The following is a 23,008-nucleotide window of genomic DNA, read 5'->3' as shown; positions in this document are numbered from 1 at the left end:
GGTACTACCTGTGAGCACGCCACCATACCCACCAAAGCCATCGTCAAAAACAAGAAGCGATGTTGGCATAAGAAACACAGGTATGGACCCGAGTCGTACCCTGGTTTCAAACAGAACCAGATATTCCCTTCCAGATTCACAGTCGCTATAATATATCAGGATGTCTGCTCGTGGCTCATTGTGCCTTCGAATATCTCGCCAGGGTTTGTGTGTATTGAACTACCATTATGCGCTGTACAGGAGCGGAGGTTCCTCTGGGTTAGAGGCTACAGGACTTCCCCTTGTGGTCAGCCTGGCTTTAGATATCAGACGAAAGTTGATTCCGTCTTGATGTGTCTTTTATCCTCCGTCAGGAAATTTCCCCTCACATCATTTTTCTTCCCTGAGAGTTTCCCCTGCCATCTGGAGACCATATGTTCCTGGCGCAATGTATATATATACACACTGTGACGTCACCGTCTTCACAGTGTAACGTCACATTCGTCACACACGAAGGCCGTCACACTCAAGTTATCATTAACAACAGAGTAATCTCAGACGTGTGCTTACAAAACACCATCTACGCTCGCACTGGCTATATATATATATATATATATATATATATATATATATATATATATATATATATATATATATAGTTTTCATACATAACTTTTGCCATTATTTTGAAATGTATATATGAGTCTTCTGGAAACTACGTCCATAACCTACAATACGTTTTGTGACGTATTTAAATGTGCGTTGCTAATTCCGTAGACTTTTGATGAGAGAGAGAGAGAGAGAGAGAGAGAGAGAGAGAGAGAGAGAGAGAGAGAGAGAGAGAGAGAGAGAGAGAGAGAGAGAGAGGCTGGTCTGCCCATTATTTTCTATTACGATATCATTTCTTTCAATGTCTGGGGAACGTTAGTATTACTGGTGTTGTACTGAATTACCTGAAGCTAACAGTTATTACAACATGTTGTTATTATTATTATTAAAACATGTTGTTATTATTATTAAAACGTTGTTATTATTGTTATTAAAACGTTGTTGTTATTATTATTATTAAAACATATTATTATTGTTATTACAACATGTTGTTATTATTGTTATCAAAACATGTTTATTATTGGAAGCTAGATGACAGATACACTCCAACAGAAGTTAGCTCTCGAAATAAATAGATAAACGAGTTCAAAAAAATATAAGAAAGGCTTCCCTTAAAAAACATTAATATTGAGTTTCATTTTCTGTGTTGCTAGCGACTCGACCTCCTAATCCCATTCTCGTTTCTGGCGTCGTTTTCATTTGCCAGGACGAGAGAAAGCAGGAAAAACTCTTCCATTTTCTTGTCTGGGAATTAGAAGCATCTTGCTAAACTACGTAATATCTTCTGCTTAACGGGGTCATTCAGACCAGTACGATGCCACGCAACCTCCCTACTCCACTGATTCATAAAGCGACTTACCTGTGCATAACCAAGGGTAACTTGGACTCTACGAGCATGTGTTGTGTTTCGAGTACAGAGGAACTTAGCGGTTCCAGGGACGGGGACTTAGCGTAAGTCGCTAACCTCAGGTGGGGGATGTGCTAACCCATTAAATGGATGGAATTGTGGGTTATAAAACGTTGACCAACGCTACTGCTTGACACTTGGACATGAGGAACTTTAACGCTCTCTCTCTCTCTCTCTCTCTCTCTCTCTCTCTCTCTCTATATATATATATATATATATATATATATATATATATATATATATATATATATATATGATTGAATACCGTAGGCTCCTTCCCCTTTAGTCACTAATTTATACATATTTTAATTACACTTTTCTCTGCTCACCTGAACCACAAGGTTGGCCCTGGGGCGTGGCCAGCAGGGGGGAGGAAGGGGCCCCAAGGGCGTGGTGGCCCTCACGGGAGTAGGGTCCCAGCCCTCCCTCCCAACTCCCCATTCCCCATCTTAAGACCAGGTAATGGGCGTCTCCTACCGATCACCTCTGCATATTCCACAACCAACAATTATACAGAGTTAAGCGAGTATTGATCTGTGGTTCTCTGGTCGCGGAGGGCAGTGCACACACACACACACACACACACACACACACACACACACACACACACACACACACACACACACTAGGGTAGAGGTTGCTGTGAGGTCATCTGAGCCACACATACAGCCCGGATCATGAGGTCATGTGCCACTAGGGCACCTGGGAAGCCCTGGCCTTCCACCACTAACAGGTGATCACTCGCTGAGTTAAGACACATAGGGTTGTGTCCACATGTGATCAGTAATGTGGTACACACGGGGCATGACTTCAACCTTCCTTTGTTGTTTTCCTGGACGTGGTATACAGCCTTAATGATGACGTCATGTGAGAATACTCGATCGTGTGTCCTGGTCTCATGAAGTAGATGTTGTTGTTGTTGTTGTTGTTGTTGTTGGTGTGTACGTGTGTGTGTGTGTGTGTGTGTGTGTGTGTGTGTGTGTGTGTGTGTGTGTGTGTGTGTGTGTGTTTGAAGACACACGAACAAAGGCCTGAGTCACATGACGCTGGTGAAGAACATTGCATTATTATTATTAATTATTCAAAGTAATTTCGTCACAGTGGAAGCCAGACCGTCTACCACTTGGGACTGACCACTGTATACCTTCACAGTTGTGTCCACTTGATAGTTGATGATTTACTGTATAATATGACGAGATGGTTCAGTATGCTTCTGTCTGTTGAGGTGATGATAGATTTTGTGTCTTCCTGGGTCTTTCATGGTGTTGATACCTGTGTACCACACACACACACACACGCACACACACACACACACACACACACACACACACAAACACACACACACACACACACAAGTAATTGAAGGAAATAATTGCCCTATCAGGAATGCGTGTTTAGGATTATATATGGAAATAAACGGTTATCATTATGGCGATAATTACGATGATATGATGATTGCTTGTGAGATATAACAACGATGGACGAACGCTAATAGGGAGGTAATAAAAAGTAGTGGTGATGTGAGGAGATGGAGTGAGTATTTTGAAGGTTTGTTGAATGTGTTAGATGATTGAGTGGCAGATATAGGGTGTTTTGGTCGAGGTGGTGTGCGACGTGAGAGGGTCAGGAAGAATGGTTTGGTAAACAGAGAACAGGTCGTGAAAGATTTGCGGAAGATGAAAGCCGGCAAGGCGGCGGGTTTGGATGGTATTGCAGTGGAATTTATTAAAAAAGGGTGTGGCTGTGTTGTTGATTGGTTAGTAAGGATATTCAATGTATGTATGACTCATGGTGAAGTGCCTGAGGATTGGCGGAATATATGCATAGTGCCATTGTACAAAGGCAAAGGCGATAAAGGTGAGAGTGTTCAAATTACAGAGGTATAAATCTGTTGAGTATTCCTGGGAAATTGTACGGGAGGATATTGATTGAGAGGGTGAAGGCATGTACAGAGCATCAGATTGGGGAAGCGCAGTGTGGTTTCAGAAGTGGTAGAGGATGTGTGGATCAGGTGTTTGCAGTCTGTTGTGGATGAGAAGGCTTGGGAAGTGAGTCAGTTGTTGTTCGCTGATGATACAGCGCTGGTAGCTGATTCGGGTGCGAAACACAGTAGGGTTGAGGGACAAGTCAATTGGGAGGTAAGTTTGAATAGAGAAAAACTGAAGGAAGTGAAGTGTTTTAGATATCTGGGAGTGGATTTGGCAGCGGATGGAACCATGGAAGCGGAAGTGAGTCACAGGGTGGGAGAAGGGGCGAAGGTTCTGGGAGCGTTAAGAATGTATGAAAGGCAAGAACATTATTTCGGAAAGCAAAAATTGGCATGTTTGAAGGAAAAGTGGTTCCAACAATGTTATATGGTTTCGAGGCGTGGGCTATAGATAGGGTTGTTCGGAGGAGGGTGGATGTGTTGGAAGTGAGATGTTTAGGGACAATATGTGGTGTGAGGTGGTTTGATCGAGTAAGTAATGAAAGGGTAAGAGAGATGTGTGGTAATAAAAAGAGTGTGGTTGCGAGAGCAAAAGAAGGTGTGCTGAAATGGTTTGGTCACATGGAGAAAATGAGTGAGGAAAGATTGACAAAGAGGATATATATGTCAGAGGTGGAGGGAACGAGAAGTTGGAGACCGAATTGGAGGTGGAAGGATAGAGTGAAAAAGATTTTGAGCGATCGGGGACTGAACATGCAGGAGGATGAAAGGCGTGCAAGGAATGAGTGAACTGGTACAGTGTGGTATACCGGGGTCGACGTGCTGTCAATAGATTGAACCAGGGCATGTCAAGCGTCTGGGGTATACCATGGAAAGTTTTGTGGGGCCTGCATGTGGAAAGGGAGCTGTGGTTTCGGTGTATTATACATGACAACTCGCGCGCGTGCGAGGGGAGGGGGGTTGTCATTTCATGTGTGGCGGGGTGGCGACGAAATGAATAAAGGCAGCAAGTATGAATTATGTACATGTGTATATACGTATATGTATGTGTATGTACATATATGTATACGTTGAAATGTATGGGTATGTATATGTGTGTGTGTGGACGTGTATGTATATACATGTGTATGTGGGTGGGTTGGGCCATTCTTTCGTCTGTTTCCTTGCGCTACCTCGCTAACGCGGGAGAGAGCGACAAAGTATATATATATATATATATATATATATATATATATATATATATATATATATATATATATATATATATATATATGTATTTATATATAAAGAGAATCTCTTCAAGAGACTGTGTTGAAAGGTGTATTGGAAAGGGTATCATTTAGATCAAGATAAAAGCGATGAAAATGTTGTGTTTCCCTGTTATTACCAGGCCTCGCGTGATGGCTGGGGCTCAAAATAGATTCCACTTGCTGAAGCCAAATTGGAAGCCCCCTCCCACTGAAGCCTTGAGCTGAAACCAAATCAGAAGCCTCCCATACTGAAGCCTTTTAAGCCGCGAGTCGTCCGTAATGAGCGGTCGTTATACTTGTTATGGTATTTCTTAAATCAGGGTTGCTTTGACTGTGTTCTCTCTCTCTCTCTCTCTCTCTCTCTCTCTCTCTCTCTCTCTCTCTCTCTCTCTCTCTCTCTCTCTCTCTCTCTCTCTATCTATCTATCTATCTATCTATCTATCTATCTATCTATCTCTATCTATCTATCTATCTAAATCTATCTGTCTATCTATCTACCTCCCTCCCTCTTGATAAACGAAGAATATTGATAACAGCTTCGGACGCTGTGCTGCGCTAAATCAACCATGATATAACATCAGGAGCTAGGGTGGCGGAGAGGATCATGGAGAGACCAGACCAAGGGCACCTGAGAGGAATATCCTGACGCGAGGCCAAGAGGACCCAAGAATATCCTGATGGAAGGCCAAGAGGACCCAAGAATATCCTGATGGAAGGCCAAGAGGACCTAAGAATATCCTGATGGAAGGCCAAGAGGACCTAAGAATATCCTGATGGAAGGCCAAGAGGACCTAAGAATATCCTGATGGAAGGCCAAGAGAACCTAAGAATATCCTGATGGAAGGCCAAGAGGACCTAAGAATATCCTGATGGAAGGCCAAGAGGACCTAAGAATATCCTGATGGAAGGCCAAGAGGACCTAAGAATATCCTGATGGAAGGCCAAGAGGACCTAAGAATATCCTGATGGAAGATCAAGAGGACCTAAGAATATCCTGATGGAGGATCAAGAGGACCTAAGAATATCCTGATGCGAGACCAAAAGGACCTAAGAATGAACACAGAAAAGCATAAATGACAGCAGATCCCGTTTAATTGTACTGAAGCCCATTAAATATTTAGACATTTTACAAATTTTCCCCCATCTGCTGTAAAACATCCTGATCCTTCCTTGTGCATATTCCAGCGAGTAAAATAATTGGTACAATGATTTGCATCAATTTACCTTTATACACCAGAGGACAATGTAAACAAACGCAAGAAGCTGGACAGCCAATCAGCGAGAGGTTGTCGCGTCGGTGGAGGCCCTCGGCTTTCCTCTGATTGGCTGAGGTGGCCACCAGGTAACCCTTCTTGCTTTGCGATGTCGTCAGTTACAGTGTTCGATGCCTCGCCTATGGTTACCGTGAGTGACAGAGTGAGACAGAAGAAGAGAAGATGAAGCAGGAATGTGTAGTGAGGTAATGATGAGCCACTACGTCAGTTCAGCGGGAGGGAGGGACACTGAACGTGATGGAGAAGTTTTAAGACACAAGTAACAAGCAAGTTCAAGCTTACCTTTAGTCATAAGGTCATAATTGACTGCCGCCAGGTTGGCAGGCCGGGGGAAGACGGCAACCCTCCTCCACTCTCCCTCTGGTATACCCCAGCGCTCACTTGCTCTCTCCCCTCTCTCACTTTCTCACTTTTTCCTCTATGTCTCTAGTTCTCTTCCTCCTTCGCCTGCCTTTCTCTATGTCCAGTGTTTCACGTCATAGGAGCGAGGCTGCTGGCCCGCGGAGCCACTTCAGATTTCCAGAAACTTTTGCTGGAATCCTCCAGCTTTCCAGCCAGGCAGGTTACCGCAGGGGAGGATTGGTATGTTTGATTCTCGACCACACACTAGCCACGACACGGATGACGGCCCAGCATATCCTCTTTGCTTCTGTCTGGTGCGACCTTGAGCTCATCATAGCCATACACAGGTATGGAAAGTCTCGGTCGCTGGAGTTTCCATGATCCCAGAGTCTTTCCAGACACCACCACATGGACCACTACCTTCGCTAAAGATTAAACCCGCTTCTCCAGCCTGTAAGAGAGTAAACAAAAGTTGCAGACGTAAGAGATATGATACTAGAAATCCTTCAGTTTGGCACAGCATCGCAGCAGGAAGATGCTAAAGTCTTCTACCAACTTCTTAAAGCAAAGTTGGTTCTTGTCATATAACATCATATGGGAATTAGGGTGAATGTCTTGTGGTTTATGTGTTGCCCATCACTACTGGTGTACGATGGGGTGCATCTGATCCATCACTTCTGTTGTGTCAAGGGTTGTACCCCTTTCCATCACCGCAGGTGTGTGAAGGGCTGTACCTGGCCCATCACTACTGGGTATGAAGGATTATCCAGACCCATCACTACTGGCGTATGGATGGTCGTACCGGGCCCATCACTGGAAGTGCTTGAGGAGTTAGACCAAACCAATCACTACTTTAAGTGAAGGTTTACGAATCCCATCACTGACAGCAGTGAAGGGTTCTACCAGGCCAGAAATTACACTTCCATTCCTAAGGTTCAGATGGGCACCTCAGCACCCATCACTAACGTCGGAAGGGGTACAACATCACCCATCACTAGCTTGTGAAGGGACACCACAGCACCCATTGCATACGTGTGAGGGGACACCACACATCACCCACCACAAACGTGTGAGGGGGCACCACACACCACCCACCACAAACGTGTGAGGGGGCACCACACATCACCCACCACAAACGTGTGAGGGGGCACCACACATCACCCACCACAAACATGTGAGGGGGCACCACACATCACCCATCACAAACGTGTGAGGGGGCACCACACACCACCCATCACAAACGTGTGAGGGGGCACCACACATCACCCACCACAAACGTGTGAGGGGGCACCACACATCACCCATCACAAACGTGTGAGGGGGCACCACACATCACCCATCAAAAACGTGTGAGGGGGCACCACACATCACCCATCACAAACGTGTGAGGGGGCACCACACACCACCCATCACAAACGTGTGAGGGGGCACCACACATCACCCACCACAAACGTGTGAGGGGGCACCACACACCACCCACCACAAACGTATGAGGGGGCACCACACATCACCCATCACAAACGTGTGAGGGGGCACCACACATCACCCACCACAAACATCTTGTATGACGGTGGAAGAAGATGCGTTGCGTCACTGGAGGCGACGTACAACGGACGTGTATATTATTCATGTGACGCAGCGGTGGGCTGGGCTGCATCCTCCACGCCTCGTCTCCACAGAAACCAAACAGTCACGTCCACTGGAGGATAGGGAGTCACTCCCTATCCTCCAGTGGCCTGTTAACTCCCTCCCCCCCGAGAAAAAAACCAGAGCCACCTCCTGTGGTACAGCCAGCACTCAGGCCACAGCCTCCGCCACGGACCACAGCAGCACACACTCCACTACGGCCACTCGAGACGCTCAGCAAAAAGTAAACAAACCAGGAGGCCCTGGCTGGACGCGTGTCTGTATCATGATGATTCTCTATCACGAGGCTCGGGGGTTCGTGGGTTCGTATCCCAGGATCTGTGTACACGCCTCCTCTTTCCGTGGCACGCACACGCCGGGGAGGGAGGGAGGGACGGCCTCCTGAAGGGAGAATAGGTTAAGGGAGGGAGGTAAGGGGCACCACACAAGGCAAGGGCGGAACAGAGAACTCCTCCAAAGGTCTGTTTCCAGCACCGGACTCACCCAGACTACCGTTCTGCCCTCCGACTTCCCTCCTCCCGCTCTCTCCCTCCCTCCCTCCCTCTTCCTCGCTCTCCCGGCCTGCCTCTCTCTCCCCCTCTCTCTCTCCCGCCACTCACGCGCAATCTACTCCCGGCAACATTCATTCTGCCTCATCCCTTGGCTTCCCCCACCCACTCCCTCACGCTCCTGTGTGATTCAAAAGTCTCTCTCTCTCTCTCTCTCTCTCTCTCTCTCTCTCTCTCTCTCTCTCTCTCTCTCTCTCTCTCTCTCTCTCTCTCTCTCTCAAACGTGCAGTGAGCGATACGCGCTAGTATTGCGAAGTAAGACTTCGTAGTACGTTCTCTCTCTCTCTCTCTCTCTCTCTCTCTCTCTCTCTCTCTCTCTCTCTCTCAAGAGCGGCTCAACCAGGAAATACTGATGTAGTGGGCATCAGTGTCGTGTTTACAGCGTTCCTTCCTCCTCTCATTTACATGACGCAAAAGATTTATTTCTCTCAGGGATCTATTTACGGGACTCGAACTTCTACTGAAGTTTTTGACTCGGACCACAACGTTTCCAGACACATTTCTTGATTCGTCGTAAGGTCTTGTTCTGGGCAGCCATCACATACGATTCCAGTCTTCCAAACGGTGGTTCCAGTCTTTGGAAATTCGGTGTTGCTTTTACGTACAAAAGGTCATGGTTTTGTGCTGTTGACGTACCGCCAGTTTACTCAGGGGTCGTACCGTCGTCCTCAAAGGTATAATACCGTTGTGCTTAAGGGTCGTATGGTCGTGCTCAGATGTCGTACCTTCAAGTTCAAGGGTCGTCACATCGTGCTCAAATGTCGTATCGTCGTGCATAACAGTCGTGCCGTTGTGCTCCACTGTCGTACCATCGTGTTCAAGGGTCGTACTGTCGTTACTAAGTTGGGTAATGAACTTTAATTAACCTAATCCATCTAGCAAACCCTCACAAGCCACATTGTCTTCCTCCAAAAGTTGTCTTGAGTAAAGTCACACATACCATCACTACACACACGTCCAGTACCTTTCTGCATGTGATGAATAATGTGAAACAGTAAATAATGATACGCATGAGGCGTTGATTTCGATTTATGTGATTTCCGTTGTTGTGTATGTCTCGCTGTTCTGTCTACCTATATATTCTGTCAGTAATAGTTATTAATGGTATGATTATCTATCTTCTAGTAGGTCAGAGGTCATGGTTGTTTATAGTGGTCAGTGGACTGGATGAGCTTCGTTCTACATAACGTCAGTGTGTGGATCCTTGACTCACAGTCTTCGACATCTGTTAACGTACATCTGTTGGGCAAGACGAGTCTATCATCCGTTTGGCGATGTTTAGATGGCATAGCATACCACTGTATAGTATAGTATAGTATAGTATAGTATAGTATAGTATAGTATAGTATCATTTGAGGAAAAGAAATAGTATTTTTCATTTTTTTTTTTTCGTCGCTCAGAACGAAATTTATTGTAAAACTCACACGCTCACGCGCGCGCGCATACGACCTACTAGCATATTCATGACACTCTACATATCACTGATGCATTGCTTCACCAGCAGTCCGTCTTGCAACACAGCTACGTGCAGAGATATTACAGATTCTATCGACTGAACTCCTATTCCCATTTAATGTAATGTTGACAGCCTCACTATCTTGCTTTTGATCTCCCCCTGCCTGACAACGCAATGTGTTCGTTCCCCCGACAGCGTTGTGGTTGGCCTCACAAGGGACCAGTTGCACAGTGTGAGTCTGGAGAACTCGCTGGTCCAGTCTGACCAGTTCCTGCTGAAGATCCCAGTCATATCTTGAGGTCATTTGCACTTTATATCAGTATAAAATGTATTGCAAATCGAAGCTTAGGGTCATCATAGTAGTAATAGTAGTAGTAGTCATACTAGTAGTAGTTATTGTAGTGGTTTTAGTTGTTGTTGTTGTTGTGGTAGTAGTATATTTTCTATGCTTTCGTCCTTTTTCACGCGGTGGATATAAATATACAAGTTTCCCCATAAAAGTTTGAACTTTCTCTTAGAGAGTCACCAGAGAAAATGTAGATTTAATAGGTAACTAATACAAACTTCAAAGCTTCATTATCTTTGTGGTGTTGATTAATACTGTTTTCTTTACATTAAAAGTATTCCATCATTATAGTTCAAGAGAGGAAATTTGCATGAAGACGTGGCTATAATATTATTTCTGAATAGATACCTGCATAAATAAACTCATTTAGAATATATTTCACAAAGAGCAATATAGATACACAAAAATCTTTTTCATAGACTATAAGATTTTACACTCTCATGTGGGGAATAATAACATATTTTACTTTACAACAAGCCTGTAGACAATTTGATAGGAATATACAGGCGAAATATATTGTGATACACTTTCGGGAACTCGTTTTGATGTACGTACATGTTCTTTATTTTATTCGTTGATTTTCTTTCCGTATATATACTGCTGATATAAGATGGCTTACCCTTGTGTGTAGGACAGAGGGAGTTTGATGTGTTCTGTCAGCGTACACAGAGCATAAGGGAAGTGATGGGGTAACCTTGTGACACGACAGGTGACGGGGAAACCTGACACATGGACAGATGACAGGTAACCCCGACTTTCTATGTTTGACCCTATTCCCCTATGACCCGTGTGACCTTCCCAGGTCACTGGTGCACTAATACCTCCCCCCCCCCTCCAGAAACGGCCATTTGTACCTGCCTTGTTCAGTGTACAGTCAGGTCAGATCAATATATTTGGGGTAACTAAAACAAAAACATCATAAAAAAAACACTTTATATTGAAGGCTATGATTTTTAGCGTAACATATGGCAAATGTCATCGTGTGGAGATGATATTGTAATGTGTCTTCACTTGTCAGTGTTAGAGTCTTAAAATGACTATGGGTGTCGCAACCTAAATATTGTGAATCAACAACAAAATACCTTAGTATTAATAAATAACATGTAGTCTATATATAGGAACAAACACTTATACACTTGGAATTATAGACCTGACGGTTTCTCATCAAAAGAAACGTTATACAATCTTTTACAGACACACACACATACACACACACACACACACACACACACATACACATACACATCATCATGCTCTGTGCTTTTGCCTGTATCTCTAAGTTGAACTGACTTGGTTAACAAGTCACTAAGTTTCCCCATTAGTTTATATTCTGAACTTAGTCTAATTGGCTAAATGACTTAGGAAACAAATGGTGCTTCACACATCAGTAGACACAGCGTCTGCGTCACACAGCTGTTACTAGCAGCAGGAGGCACAGACAGAGCCCCAGGGTCCAGCAATATTCCTCCACACATAATAGATAGCAGTAATTATTCAGGGACAGATATGGAGGACACGGTGTATATTGGTGGCCAGTATATGACAGGAACCCTATCCATAGACGGGTGATGGGTGGACAGAGGAGGTGAGCCTCCAGACAGGTGGGAGGGGAGTTGAGACAGTGGGCAGACTAGAGGACGGGCTTCAACTCGAGGTAGGACTCTCGTCCTTCGAGGGCGACCGTAGGGATTTCTCGGCACCACTGAGAACGACCACACTCTTCAAGTGCCACCTGTGTTGGGTGGGTCAGAACATATGTACGTGACTCGTGTGGTGAGAGAGGGGAGGTGATGGGGTTATTCATCTGTAGAATCAGATGATGTATGATGATGACCCATGGAGTCACTAATTTTCAACCTTTATGATGCAATATGTAGATGAAAGCTTTCTTGGCTTTAACATCAGCCTGTGTGTGTGTGTGTGTGTGTGTGTGTGTATGTGTGTATTGGGGCGACCAAGGAAGGGCGACAGTGTCTTGTTTCCTGCCGTTATTGTGACAACGTGCAGATGCAAGCCGGCTGTTATGTAGGAGAGAGAGAGAGAGAGAGAGAGAGAGAGAGAGAGAGAGAGAGAGAGCCATCCCGCTGTAGCTACACAATCTCAGTCGTCAACTCAAAATCAATTGTCGCGTGGAGAGACTCCGTCTACAGGAGTTGCCGGAGAGGACCAGAGTTGCTGCGGTCACCAGCATGGTCCAGGTCGGGGGTTTACTGGACGGGTACCTGGTCGTACTTCTTCCTGAGGACCTTGTAGCATCTCCTGGAGAGCCAGACGGAGGCGGCGATCGCCACGACGGCCGTGAGCCACAGATACGTGGCCTGGTAACTACCGGTGTGGTCCCGGATCGTTCCTGCGCGGGGTAATTAGAAGAGTAAGGGTTGTTAGTGGTCAAGGTCTGTTGATGAAGATAAGCAGGAAAATTGTTTTTCTTTCTATCTTAAGATAGAGAACCATGCTGTTTGCGAGGTAGCAGATGATAACAATATTGGACATTACTTAAACGACATATAGTGTGAGCGCTGAGTGTTAACACAGCCAAATGGCGATATCTTGTCTTATTTACTGATAGGTTAGTACGTATATTCCTCTCTCCCCTCACCAGTGATGGAGCCGATGACAAGGAATCCCATCCCGTTGAAGACGAAGAAGAAGCTAATGACTTGGGCGTACTGGTCGACGCCCAGGTAATCGACGATGATGTGGATAGCCAGGACGCTGGTGAGGCTGAGGGCCACGCCGTCCAGTGCCACCCAGAGCAAGACCCACTCGTAGGAGGGCATCAGCGTCAGTACTGTGCACACAGGGAGAAAACAAGTTTTGAACACCTCCACTTTTTTTCATATGGTATTAGATACTATGAATGAAAAAGTTTGTACTTGATTCTGTCATGAAGTTTAGAAATATGAGAATGTATGATGATAGATGATGATGATGACTGGTGGTGGGAAGGTTGTCATTCGTCCAGCTTCCTCTACTTCCAGCTGCAGGAACAGAAGTAGAGGATGGCTGAAGGGAAGCCAGTAGATCGTCAGTAGCCAACTGATTTTCCTTCTACACCATCGTATAACCATCACCTTCACTGCCCACCGGATCTTCAGTGTTATATACTTTTTCTCTAAGGCATGTTACTTGGTTCTAGTGTCGTGAATATAGCAAAAAGGAGAGAGAACAGGATATTGACATTCATTTATTTTAACCAAGTGGAAATTTGGGAACTTAAGAAAGGTTGTTGACAACTTGAGAGGCGTTTCTTCCTTTGCCTCCGCTGGGAACTGAAGAACTTAGGGAAGGTTTAGTGACACCTTAAGATAATTGTCTTACCTCCGGTGCAGATGGTGGAGAGGACGAAGCCGCTGATATACGCCTGCTCGGTGGGGAACCACGAGTAGTCTGAGAGCAAAGCGATCCCCAGCCGGAACACCACCTGCAGGACCACAGATGGTGAAGGTCACCAACACCTACTTTTAGAATATTCCCCCGACCCCACCCACCCACCTCTTTCTTAGTCTAGCTTCCTTGTTCTCAAGTTTGCAACACTTTTATTTGCGCCCGGGAATCGTCACCCCTTCGTCCCAATTGCAGCCACTTCAAGCAAGGGACCCAAGCCCCTGGCTCTCAGGTGTATCTGATAGGACGACCACCTGACCAGAACGGACACGTGGCACCCAGCACGGTGATTTACCAGCCGTCTTCAGTACCGCTTGTGTTCTCACTCGAGGGTCGTGCACCGTATATCAATACGGTCCATCTAGAGTGGTGTTATTACATTCGGGCCGTATCATTATTGTTGTTGGTATTGTTATTGTTATTGATTATATAACACGGAGAAAACGGGGAAGGAGTTGCAGCCTCACCTCTATAGCACCGAAGATGGAGATGGCGAAGGCGCTCTGGTACGGAGTGTAGCCGAGGCTGGAGACGTAGCCAGGCAGAGCGTAGAGGACGTTGACGGTGCTGACGACGGTGAGAGCGCTGGGCCACGCCACCAGGTGGAAGTGAGGCTGCTTCAACAGTGACCAGTCGAGCATCCGGTACACCTGCACCAGAGAGAGAGAGAGAGAGAGAGAGAGAGAGAGAGAGAGAGAGAGAGAGAGAGTTCACCTCAGACTCTGGTAATGCGTAAGCCAAAGCACAGATCTGTAAACATTTGTGTCATCTCCCCTTGTAGACCAGGTGTCCAAAAACGAGTCCCTGGATGACTGACCACAAGTGTTGAGGCGGAGTTTATACACAACAATAGAGCAACTCTGTTAGATAAACTGTGAGGGAACTCGTGAGCCGCCTTGTGGAACACCTAGCGAGAGACGCTGATAACAAGACTCAGATATGAGCTGTAAATTTAGTCATACAGTTTTCGATATCATGAAGGCCTTAATATTTTAATGTGCTCATCATTCACACCAGTAAGATAATTTAGGTAATTGAAATAAATTTGATGGATGTGTATAGACTTGACAGAGGAAGACAGAAGCATGGCTCACCTTGACGAAGATACAGTCGCCCCAGCACGAGTCCCCAGGCTCGGTGTCCTCCGTGTAGACCTTCTGCTTCACGGGTGCCATGGCGCAGGTGTTGGCCAGGGACATGAGTGAGTCGGCCCTCGTCAGCAACTGTTTACTGTTCCTCCTCTCCACTGGTTTCTTGGGCGTGGTCTCTGGTTCTCTGCTGAACAAGACAACTTCGTCGTCCGTCCGCTGGGGTTGGACGGCGGTCGACGAGGTGGGCATGACGAAGATGATGTTTTCGTCTTCCTCCACCTCAGGAGTCGTGGGGAGCGGCGGCGGCGTCGTGGCTCCGACGTGGCCACTGTGTCTCCTGGCCGCCGCCAGCCCGTTCTCCGTCATGGTCGCGTCCAGGGCACCTTTATCAGTTATCTCCAGTTGTAAACCCACTCCATCTGACTCGACCTTCTCTGGAATCTAAGATATGTGAAGAATTGCATTCAGGGTCTCCGCGTTATCAAATACTGAGGGTTCGGTTCGTATGTTATAAGACTGAAGGCAAGACGAGGAAGATGTTGAGAAAAGGGAGCAGTTGTAAGTTTAGTTACGTATTGGGACGAACTGGAAAGGGACTGGTCAGCGAGCAGTCACCTAATGGAAGGGTCAAGACGGGTAAGAATGTGCGTCCTCAGGTGTGGCAGATCCTCACGGGTCATAGGTCAGCGTACTGGTGTACAGAGGAGACGAAATGGTTATTCTAGCGATGAAATAACGTTGCGGGTTGTGCGAAGGGTAGTGCTGGGACTGTGATGAGGAAGTGAAGGGCGAGATGATTAGGGCAAGCTTAGAATGTGCCACTCTGGAGTTACCTATACCTCCCCCTGGTATATAGACTTACCATATGCCACTCCGGAGGTTGGTAGAGCATGGCAGCGACGCAAGTGTGCAGTGAGAGAGCTCCTACCAAGAGACACGCCCACACGAACCCATACTCCTCCATCAAGAGTCGAACCAACGGCGGCATCACGATCTTGCCTGCCAGGGGGTCAGAGGTCAGAGAGGCGCGCGGCAAGACCGAGACAAGTTACAGGAACGCTATTAAACAATGGAAAACGTCGAGTGGTGTCTCAAACCACCACAGTTAACCACATGAGTAATGATAGCAGCAGCTGTGGCAGGGGTGGCTTACCTAGGGCGGCGGAGGAGGCCACTATGCCGTTGGCCAGGCCCTTACGTCGGTCGAAGTACCTGGGGATAAGGACGACCCCGCAGAACCCGGAGAGGGCGTTGGACATACCTGTGTGAGGTGAGGGAGGGGAGGCTGTTACCACGGCTGGGTACTGGGAGAGGAGGAGCTCAGCCCTCATAAACCTCCCTCATGAGGAGGGAGACTGGAGGATGTTTGGGGATGGGGGGGACCTGGCCTGTTCCGCCAGCCAGCAGTCGAGGTCAACCTCGCTGCTTTTGTGTGCTGCAACCTTTGTCCTTGTTCTATATTTGTTCATATTGCTGATATCACCGTAAGATATAATGATTCTAAACATTTTTTCAGTCATATAATTCAGATTATTGAAATGAAAAAATAATGTTTTATCATTATTGGCAAGGTGAATATAATTTTTCATGTTTCCTTTTATCTTTATTATTATTATTATTACTATTATTATTATTATTATTATTATTTCTATTATTATTGTTACAATTATTATTATAATTATCATTATCACTATCATTACCATTACTATTATTATTATCATAATCATTATTATTATTATTATTATCATTATTATTATCATTATTATCATTATTATTATCATTATTATCAGCATTAGCAGTAGTAGTAATTAGAATTATTACTTTCATTATCATAATCATCATAACTATTGCCTCATAAATCGTAGTTATCATCATCACTACAACCACATCCTCACTATCACCAGATGGCCGTGCACTGCACCACTCACCACCTAGGACGGAGTAGGTGAGGGCGAAGGAGACGATGCTGGTGGTGAAGGCGGAGAGCAGGAGGGTGAGGAAGGCCAGGAGTCCCCCAGTCATGGTCACTGCCCGGTACCCGAAGAGCTCACACAGCGGCACCAGCAGGAGAGCTGCAGGAGGAGGAGGAGGTGCTCGTGGGGTTATGTCTGACATTATCAAGATCAGCTAGGGCCTGACTGTGAGAGGTAGGTCATGAAATTGTCATATTGATAAGCCCCGTAGTGGTCACATGATTATAGAAAGTTGTGTTCACTAGCGTATGTTATGTACTATGTTGTACTCTCATATATCATGGTTTTCTGACATGGTTAGGAATGGTGGCAATATATCACACATGCTTACTTTATCCAGGAGTAGCAACATATCCTATGGCACTCTACACCTGCAGGTCCTGCCTCGCTGTGACCTTTGACCTCTGTTAGCGACACACCTTTCCCTCACTTGTGTCTGCGTATATCTCTCTTGTAAACACACACACACACACACGCACACACACACACACCTCCAACACTCCTATCAGCGGCAGGCGACACTTGCCTTCCTGCCGATGAGAACTCACCAAAGAAGCTCCAGACGGTGCTGAGGCCGTTACAGATGAGGGAGAACCCCGTGGCCGTAGCGCCCATCTCCAGCAGCCGGTCGGTGAAGAGGACCCCGAACGCCACCGTCACAGCCGGGAAGACGAACTGAAGATCGTGTCGCCCAGACAGACAATCGCGTCGCCCAGACACAGACGGGAAACCACAAAGTTAGAGACGTGTGTGTGTGTGTGTGTGTGTGTAATCAAACTCGCGTATGTAGGCTGATGGGATGTGATATATGTTTAGCAATACAATCAGTCTTTCCAAATCTCTTCCCAATTAACACACCACATCCACGATCTGAAGGTGCGTGACGCTCCCGTCTGATATTCAAGATGAATAATTTGTAACAATGTTTACGTTATCAAAGTAATTTATGATTCACGTCTCAGTAGAGAGACGTTCACGTACCGAGCTGTGTTATAACCCAGCTCAGTAGAGAGACGTTCACGTACAGAGCCGTGTTATAATCCAGCTCAGTAGAGAGACATTTAATTTCAACTTGTGGGTTATCGTGTCGTGCCCTTGAGTTGGGTTGGCGAAGAGAGTTACTCACCAGAGAGAGGCATGCGCCGAGGACGATCATCCAGCCCCATCCTCCGTCAGGAGAGACCATCTTGCGCCGTGTCTTCGGCACCATCCTGGTAGGCACGGGGCCCATGGCTGGCTGGTTGGACGGGGGTCTGTTGGGCACCAGCTTCTTGCTTGGCTTGCCTCCCATCTTCGCTCCTTCCTGCACTTCGATGTTGGTCTTCTTTCGTCTCTGTTGCTGCCGGAACCTGCTGGCGGCTCTGGCGACAACAGTGGTTCCTGGTGTCCTCAGGGTGATGGGTGACGCTGACGGGAACGCTTCCCCCGACTGAAATAAACTCTGTCTCTTTCGTCGTGCGACAAGACCTCCGTCAGTCTCTTTCCCTGAGCGTCACCTTGCGTAACGTGTCTCCCTCGTAAGTATCCCACGGAAAGATTTTTTTTCGACAAGTTATCTTGTAATGATATATCTCTAGTGTGGAAAAGAAAATGAGAACATTATTTCCTAGCTACGTAAAGATCACGGACGTCAACCAATGGGTCATAGTTCATATTGTATGATGCCTTTCGCACTGCGTGAACATCAGGTTTACTGTGATTACGGTGTTTAAGGCGACGTTACGGTGCTCAAGACTTGTAACTATCATGGTCGTTGATGAGAGGATGTGTGGTGTCGGGACGTTTGTGTGAATGACGACAAGAATAAAGAATACAAGAGACGAGATAAACAGCGGCTATACTGGGTGTTATGTGGGTCACGCTGGTGAGGTGACCATCGGAACACACCACCAGTTTGTCATGATGACGGGACGACCCATGACCACCGTGCGAGGGTGTAGCACATGAGCACGACGACCCATGACCACCGTGCGAGGGTACAGCACATGAGCACGACGACCCATGACCACCGTGCGAGGGTGTAGCACATGAGCACGACGACCCATGACCACCGTGCGAGGGTGTAGCACATGAGCACGACGACCCATGACCTCCGTGCGAGGGTACAGCACATGAGCACGACGACCCATGACCACCGTGCGAGGGTACAGCACATGAGCACGACGACCCATGACCACCGTGCGAGGGTGTAGCACATGAGCACGACGACCCATGACCACCGTGCGAGGGTGTAGCACATGAGCACGACGACCCATGACCACCGTGCGAGGGTGTAGCACATGAGCACGACGACCCATGACCACCGTGCGAGGGTGTAGCACATGAGCACGACGACCCATGACCACCGTGCGAGGGTGTAGCACATGAGCACGACGGGACGACCCATCAGGATGACGAACACGAACCCTGAGCACGACGGTTACGACCCAGTGGGCATGATGAACTGGCTTTTGACCTAGCCCTGAGGGGTCAGGTCAGAGTTCAACCCATCATACCCAAAGGTCGTACCGTTGTCCTCATGGAGTAACTATCTCCCATCCAGATTAGGAATATAGATGGAAACGAACATACATGATGTCGCAAACAATCGTAATTTGGCCATGGGAAAAGACTCCTTGTTTACCACTGTATCTAACCGGACCTCATGGGAATTACGTTAGATAAGATTACGTTATCAGTGATGTCAGATGGATTTTACGTTGAGGTCAAGGGTCATTTGTTGCTAGGGTCACGTACGCACCGACCCTTCTTCGTGTGACGACTTGAGGAAAGCACGCCACACACCACGTCTCAAGCAGTGAGGGAGGGAGACTTACGTCATCCGTCCATAGTTACGCTATCTTATCGACGGAATTTCGTTATCTGTTCTGTGCCTGTTTATATCGGGCTCACTTGGTGGTGTGGCCAGGGATGACCACAGCCACCACGACCACTGCTATGGGACGAGTCGTCACTACTTGTCGTGTAATCGAGGTACTTGAAACGACCCTTGCACACGACGGTACGACCCTTGAGTGTGATGACCCAGCCTTTTAACCACACCCACTCCTAAAGACTCAGCTGAAAGTCCCGCCCATCATTCCCAAGGGTCGTACCATGACCCTTAGGGGGTCGGTACGGTGGTGCTGCTCATGAGGTCGTTGCGTCGTGTTCAGAGAAACGCTGGGAACCAGCCTGATGGAGATACGCTGCTGCCGTCGCCTGAGACACAGGGAAGGCCAATAGCATGCGTGTCTACCCCGGCAGGAGCCCGTACAGTTAGCGGGAGCTACACACAAGGCAATCTCTAATGAAGCCGGAAACAACGTGGCCTCCCCCACATATCTGATGTCCTATGATTGAAATGCATTAATCACTTATCTCTGATAAATTGATATAACTGGTTATCAGTCCAATAGTTTTACGTGACGTTCACAATGTGGAAATTATTATCATCATGGAATTATGATAATGATAAGTAATTATCATTAAGGATGAACACATGTGGTCAGGACATGGTGTCATTACTGAACACCAGTTGTTATTTGAACGTGAGTGACTTACTGTTAAGTTTAGGTCAAATGATAATCAATCAAATGGACGAAAAGGAAACAAAGGATTATTCAGGCATCACCAGTGACGATCACCTCAGTTCGTTGTCTAAGTGTGTGTATGTTTATATGTATGTAAGGACTGCTTTGTATAGCACGGACAGGGAAGTTGTGCACTCGGAGGCACCATCGCGCATGTGTGTGTGTGTGTGTGTGTGTGTGTGTGTGTGTGTGTGTGTGTGTGTGTGTGTTCTTCCAGGGAGAGAGAGGTATGTATAACCATTATATCACACTCATGCAGTCCTCACTTTCCTAATTTTTCCATCAGCATATTCCACTGTTCTATATATTTCTCTCGCTCACTTCATCAACATTCCTTCATTTCGCCTCCAGCACAGTGACACTAGCTTTGTTCTTATTTCTAATTCCACAATTCCCACTGGAAATATCATATAATCACTGTATATAAAATTCTTTGTCGAACATTTTTTCACAAGGCGTATTTTGCTGTCGCATTTTTCCTCCTGGTAAGCCATGAACACCAGCCACACCACATCATGATCCGAGTGTCTTAATCCTGCGTCTGTCTTCTTATTCCACGAGGCTTTACGTCCATGTCGCACTGAGGGCCCCTGAGGTCCCTAGCGCCCTGGGGAGGCACCGGTGCCAGGAGGAGTGCCAGCCATCCAGAGTCGCTGCTCCTTCCTCAGCGTTACCTTCAGGAGGGAGCGGGCGCCCGCGGGGAGTCGCCGTCGACAGTGTCAGGGGAGGGTGCTGAGCTCCTCTACGCACATTATCACCTTATCTGCCTTATCAGTAGGTATGTAATGACCCCCGCAGACAGAGGCATAGCGGGCGATAGGAAGCATAACATGGTGCAAACATTGGATGGCAGGTATGGGCTGCGCCTCCATCCACCCGCCGCCTCTCCTCACCCCAACCCACCCCGTCATCAACCCTCCTCCTCTCCTCACCCCAACCCACCCCGTCATCAACCCTCCTCCTCTCCTCACCCCAACCCACCCCGTCATCAACCCTCCTCCTCTCCTCATCCCGACCCACCCATCTCTCGTGGCCGATCTCCCGACGGGGGAAACAGCGGTCATGAATGAAGGTGAAAAGATGTGTGTGTGTGTGTGTGTGTGTGTGTGTGTGTAGTTTTTCTTTTAGATTTTTTCCTTTTTATTTGTTTGTCCAGAGACCCACAGCAGGATGGTATCCAAACCACTTCTCTCTCTCGTTATTTCTCAAGGTTTCTGGTGGAACTCGTCCAGCCACGTGTGACCAGCAGGCTCCCCCGGCGGGCTACACCTCACCAGACGTCACCTGTAAGTACCTGATCACGAGATGTTGTGATTGTCACCTGTGTTGTTGTGACCAGCATTACCTGCAAGTACCTTGATCACGAGATGTTGTGATTGTCACCTGTGTTGTTGTGACCAGCATTACCTGCAAGTACCTTGATCACGAGATGTTGTGATTGTCACCTGTGTTGTTGTGACCAGCATTACCTGCAAGTACCTTGATCACGAGATGTTGTGATTGTCACCTGTGTTGTTGTGACCAGCATTACCTGCAAGTACCTTGATCACGAGATGTTGTGATTGTCACCTGTGTTGTTGTGACCAGCATTACCTGCAAGTACCTTGATCACGAGATGTTGTGATTGTCACCTGTGTTGTTGTGACCAGCATTACCTGCAAGTACCTTGATCACGAGATGTTGTGATTGTCACCTGTGTTGTTGTGACCAGCATTACCTGCAAGTACCTTGATCACGAGATGTTGTGATTGTCACCTGTGTTGTTGTGACCAGCATTACCTGCAAGTACCTTGATCACGAGATGTTGTGATTGTCACCTGTGTTGTTGTGACCAGCATTACCTGCAAGTACCTTGATCACGAGATGTTGTGATTGTCACCTGTGTTGTTGTGACCAGCATTACCTGCAAGTACCTTGATCACGAGATGTTGTGATTGTCACCTGTGTTGTTGTGACCAGCATTACCTGCAAGTACCTTGATCACGAGATGTTGTGATTGTCACCTGTGTTGTTGTGACCAGCATTACCTGCAAGTACCTTGATCACGAGATGTTGTGATTGTCACCTGTGTTGTTGTGACCAGCATTACCTGCAAGTACCTTGATCACGAGATGTTGTGATTGTCACCTGTGTTGTTGTGACCAGCATTACCTGCAAGTACCTTGATCACGAGATGTTGTGATTGTCACCTGTGTTGTTGTGACCAGCATTACCTGCAAGTACCTTGATCACGAGATGTTGTGATTGTCACCTGTGTTGTTGTGACCAGCATTACCTGCAAGTACCTTGATCACGAGATGTTGTGATTGTCACCTGTGTTGTTGTGACCAGCATTACCTGCAAGTACCTTGATCACGAGATGTTGTGATTGTCACCTGTGTTGTTGTGACCAGCATTACCTGCAAGTACCTTGATCACGAGATGTTGTGATTGTCACCTGTGTTGTTGTGACCAGCATTACCTGCAAGTACCTTGATCACGAGATGTTGTGATTGTCACCTGTGTTGTTGTGACCAGCATTACCTGCAAGTACCTTGATCACGAGATGTTGTGATTGTCACCTGTGTTGTTGTGACCAGCATTACCTGCAAGTACCTTGATCACGAGATGTTGTGATTGTCACCTGTGTTGTTGTGACCAGCATTACCTGCAAGTACCTTGATCACGAGATGTTGTGATTGTCACCTGTGTTGTTGTGAC

At 46.9% G+C, this 23,008-nt stretch overlaps 1 protein-coding gene and 1 long non-coding RNA gene across 4 annotated transcripts in view; one reads left to right on the top strand and one right to left on the bottom strand.

Moving 5' to 3' along the window:
* Window positions 1-12,318: 12,318 nt before the first annotated feature.
* On the bottom strand, window positions 12,319-21,054 carry LOC139746993 (monocarboxylate transporter 9-like). The gene is made up of 11 exons (XM_071658709.1): window positions 20,983-21,054; window positions 17,863-18,309; window positions 17,285-17,411; window positions 16,692-16,835; window positions 15,917-16,024; window positions 15,626-15,762; window positions 14,767-15,204; window positions 14,140-14,322; window positions 13,607-13,709; window positions 12,885-13,076; window positions 12,319-12,635 (listed from the first exon to the last, which is right to left on the bottom strand). Exons 2-11 carry the CDS (start codon window positions 18,025-18,027, stop codon window positions 12,493-12,495), a joined length of 1,740 nt encoding a protein of 579 aa, XP_071514810.1. The 5' UTR covers window positions 18,028-18,309; window positions 20,983-21,054; the 3' UTR covers window positions 12,319-12,492.
* The window catches only part of LOC139746996 (uncharacterized), a 16,969-nt gene continuing 14,778 nt past the window's right edge, over window positions 20,818-23,008 (top strand). For all 3 annotated transcript variants that reach the window (XR_011712290.1, XR_011712291.1, XR_011712292.1), the window contains exons 1-2: window positions 20,818-21,086; window positions 21,519-21,594. This is a non-coding gene — a long non-coding RNA (uncharacterized lncRNA). The remainder of the gene's footprint in view (window positions 21,087-21,518; window positions 21,595-23,008) is intronic.

Source organism: Panulirus ornatus, chromosome 67 (genome assembly GCF_036320965.1).
Source record: "Panulirus ornatus isolate Po-2019 chromosome 67, ASM3632096v1, whole genome shotgun sequence".
In the NCBI taxonomy this organism is placed as follows: Eukaryota; Metazoa; Arthropoda; class Malacostraca; order Decapoda; family Palinuridae; genus Panulirus; species Panulirus ornatus.
Note: the sequence above shows the minus strand (reverse complement) of the source record. Positions and strands in the feature narration are given on the sequence as shown.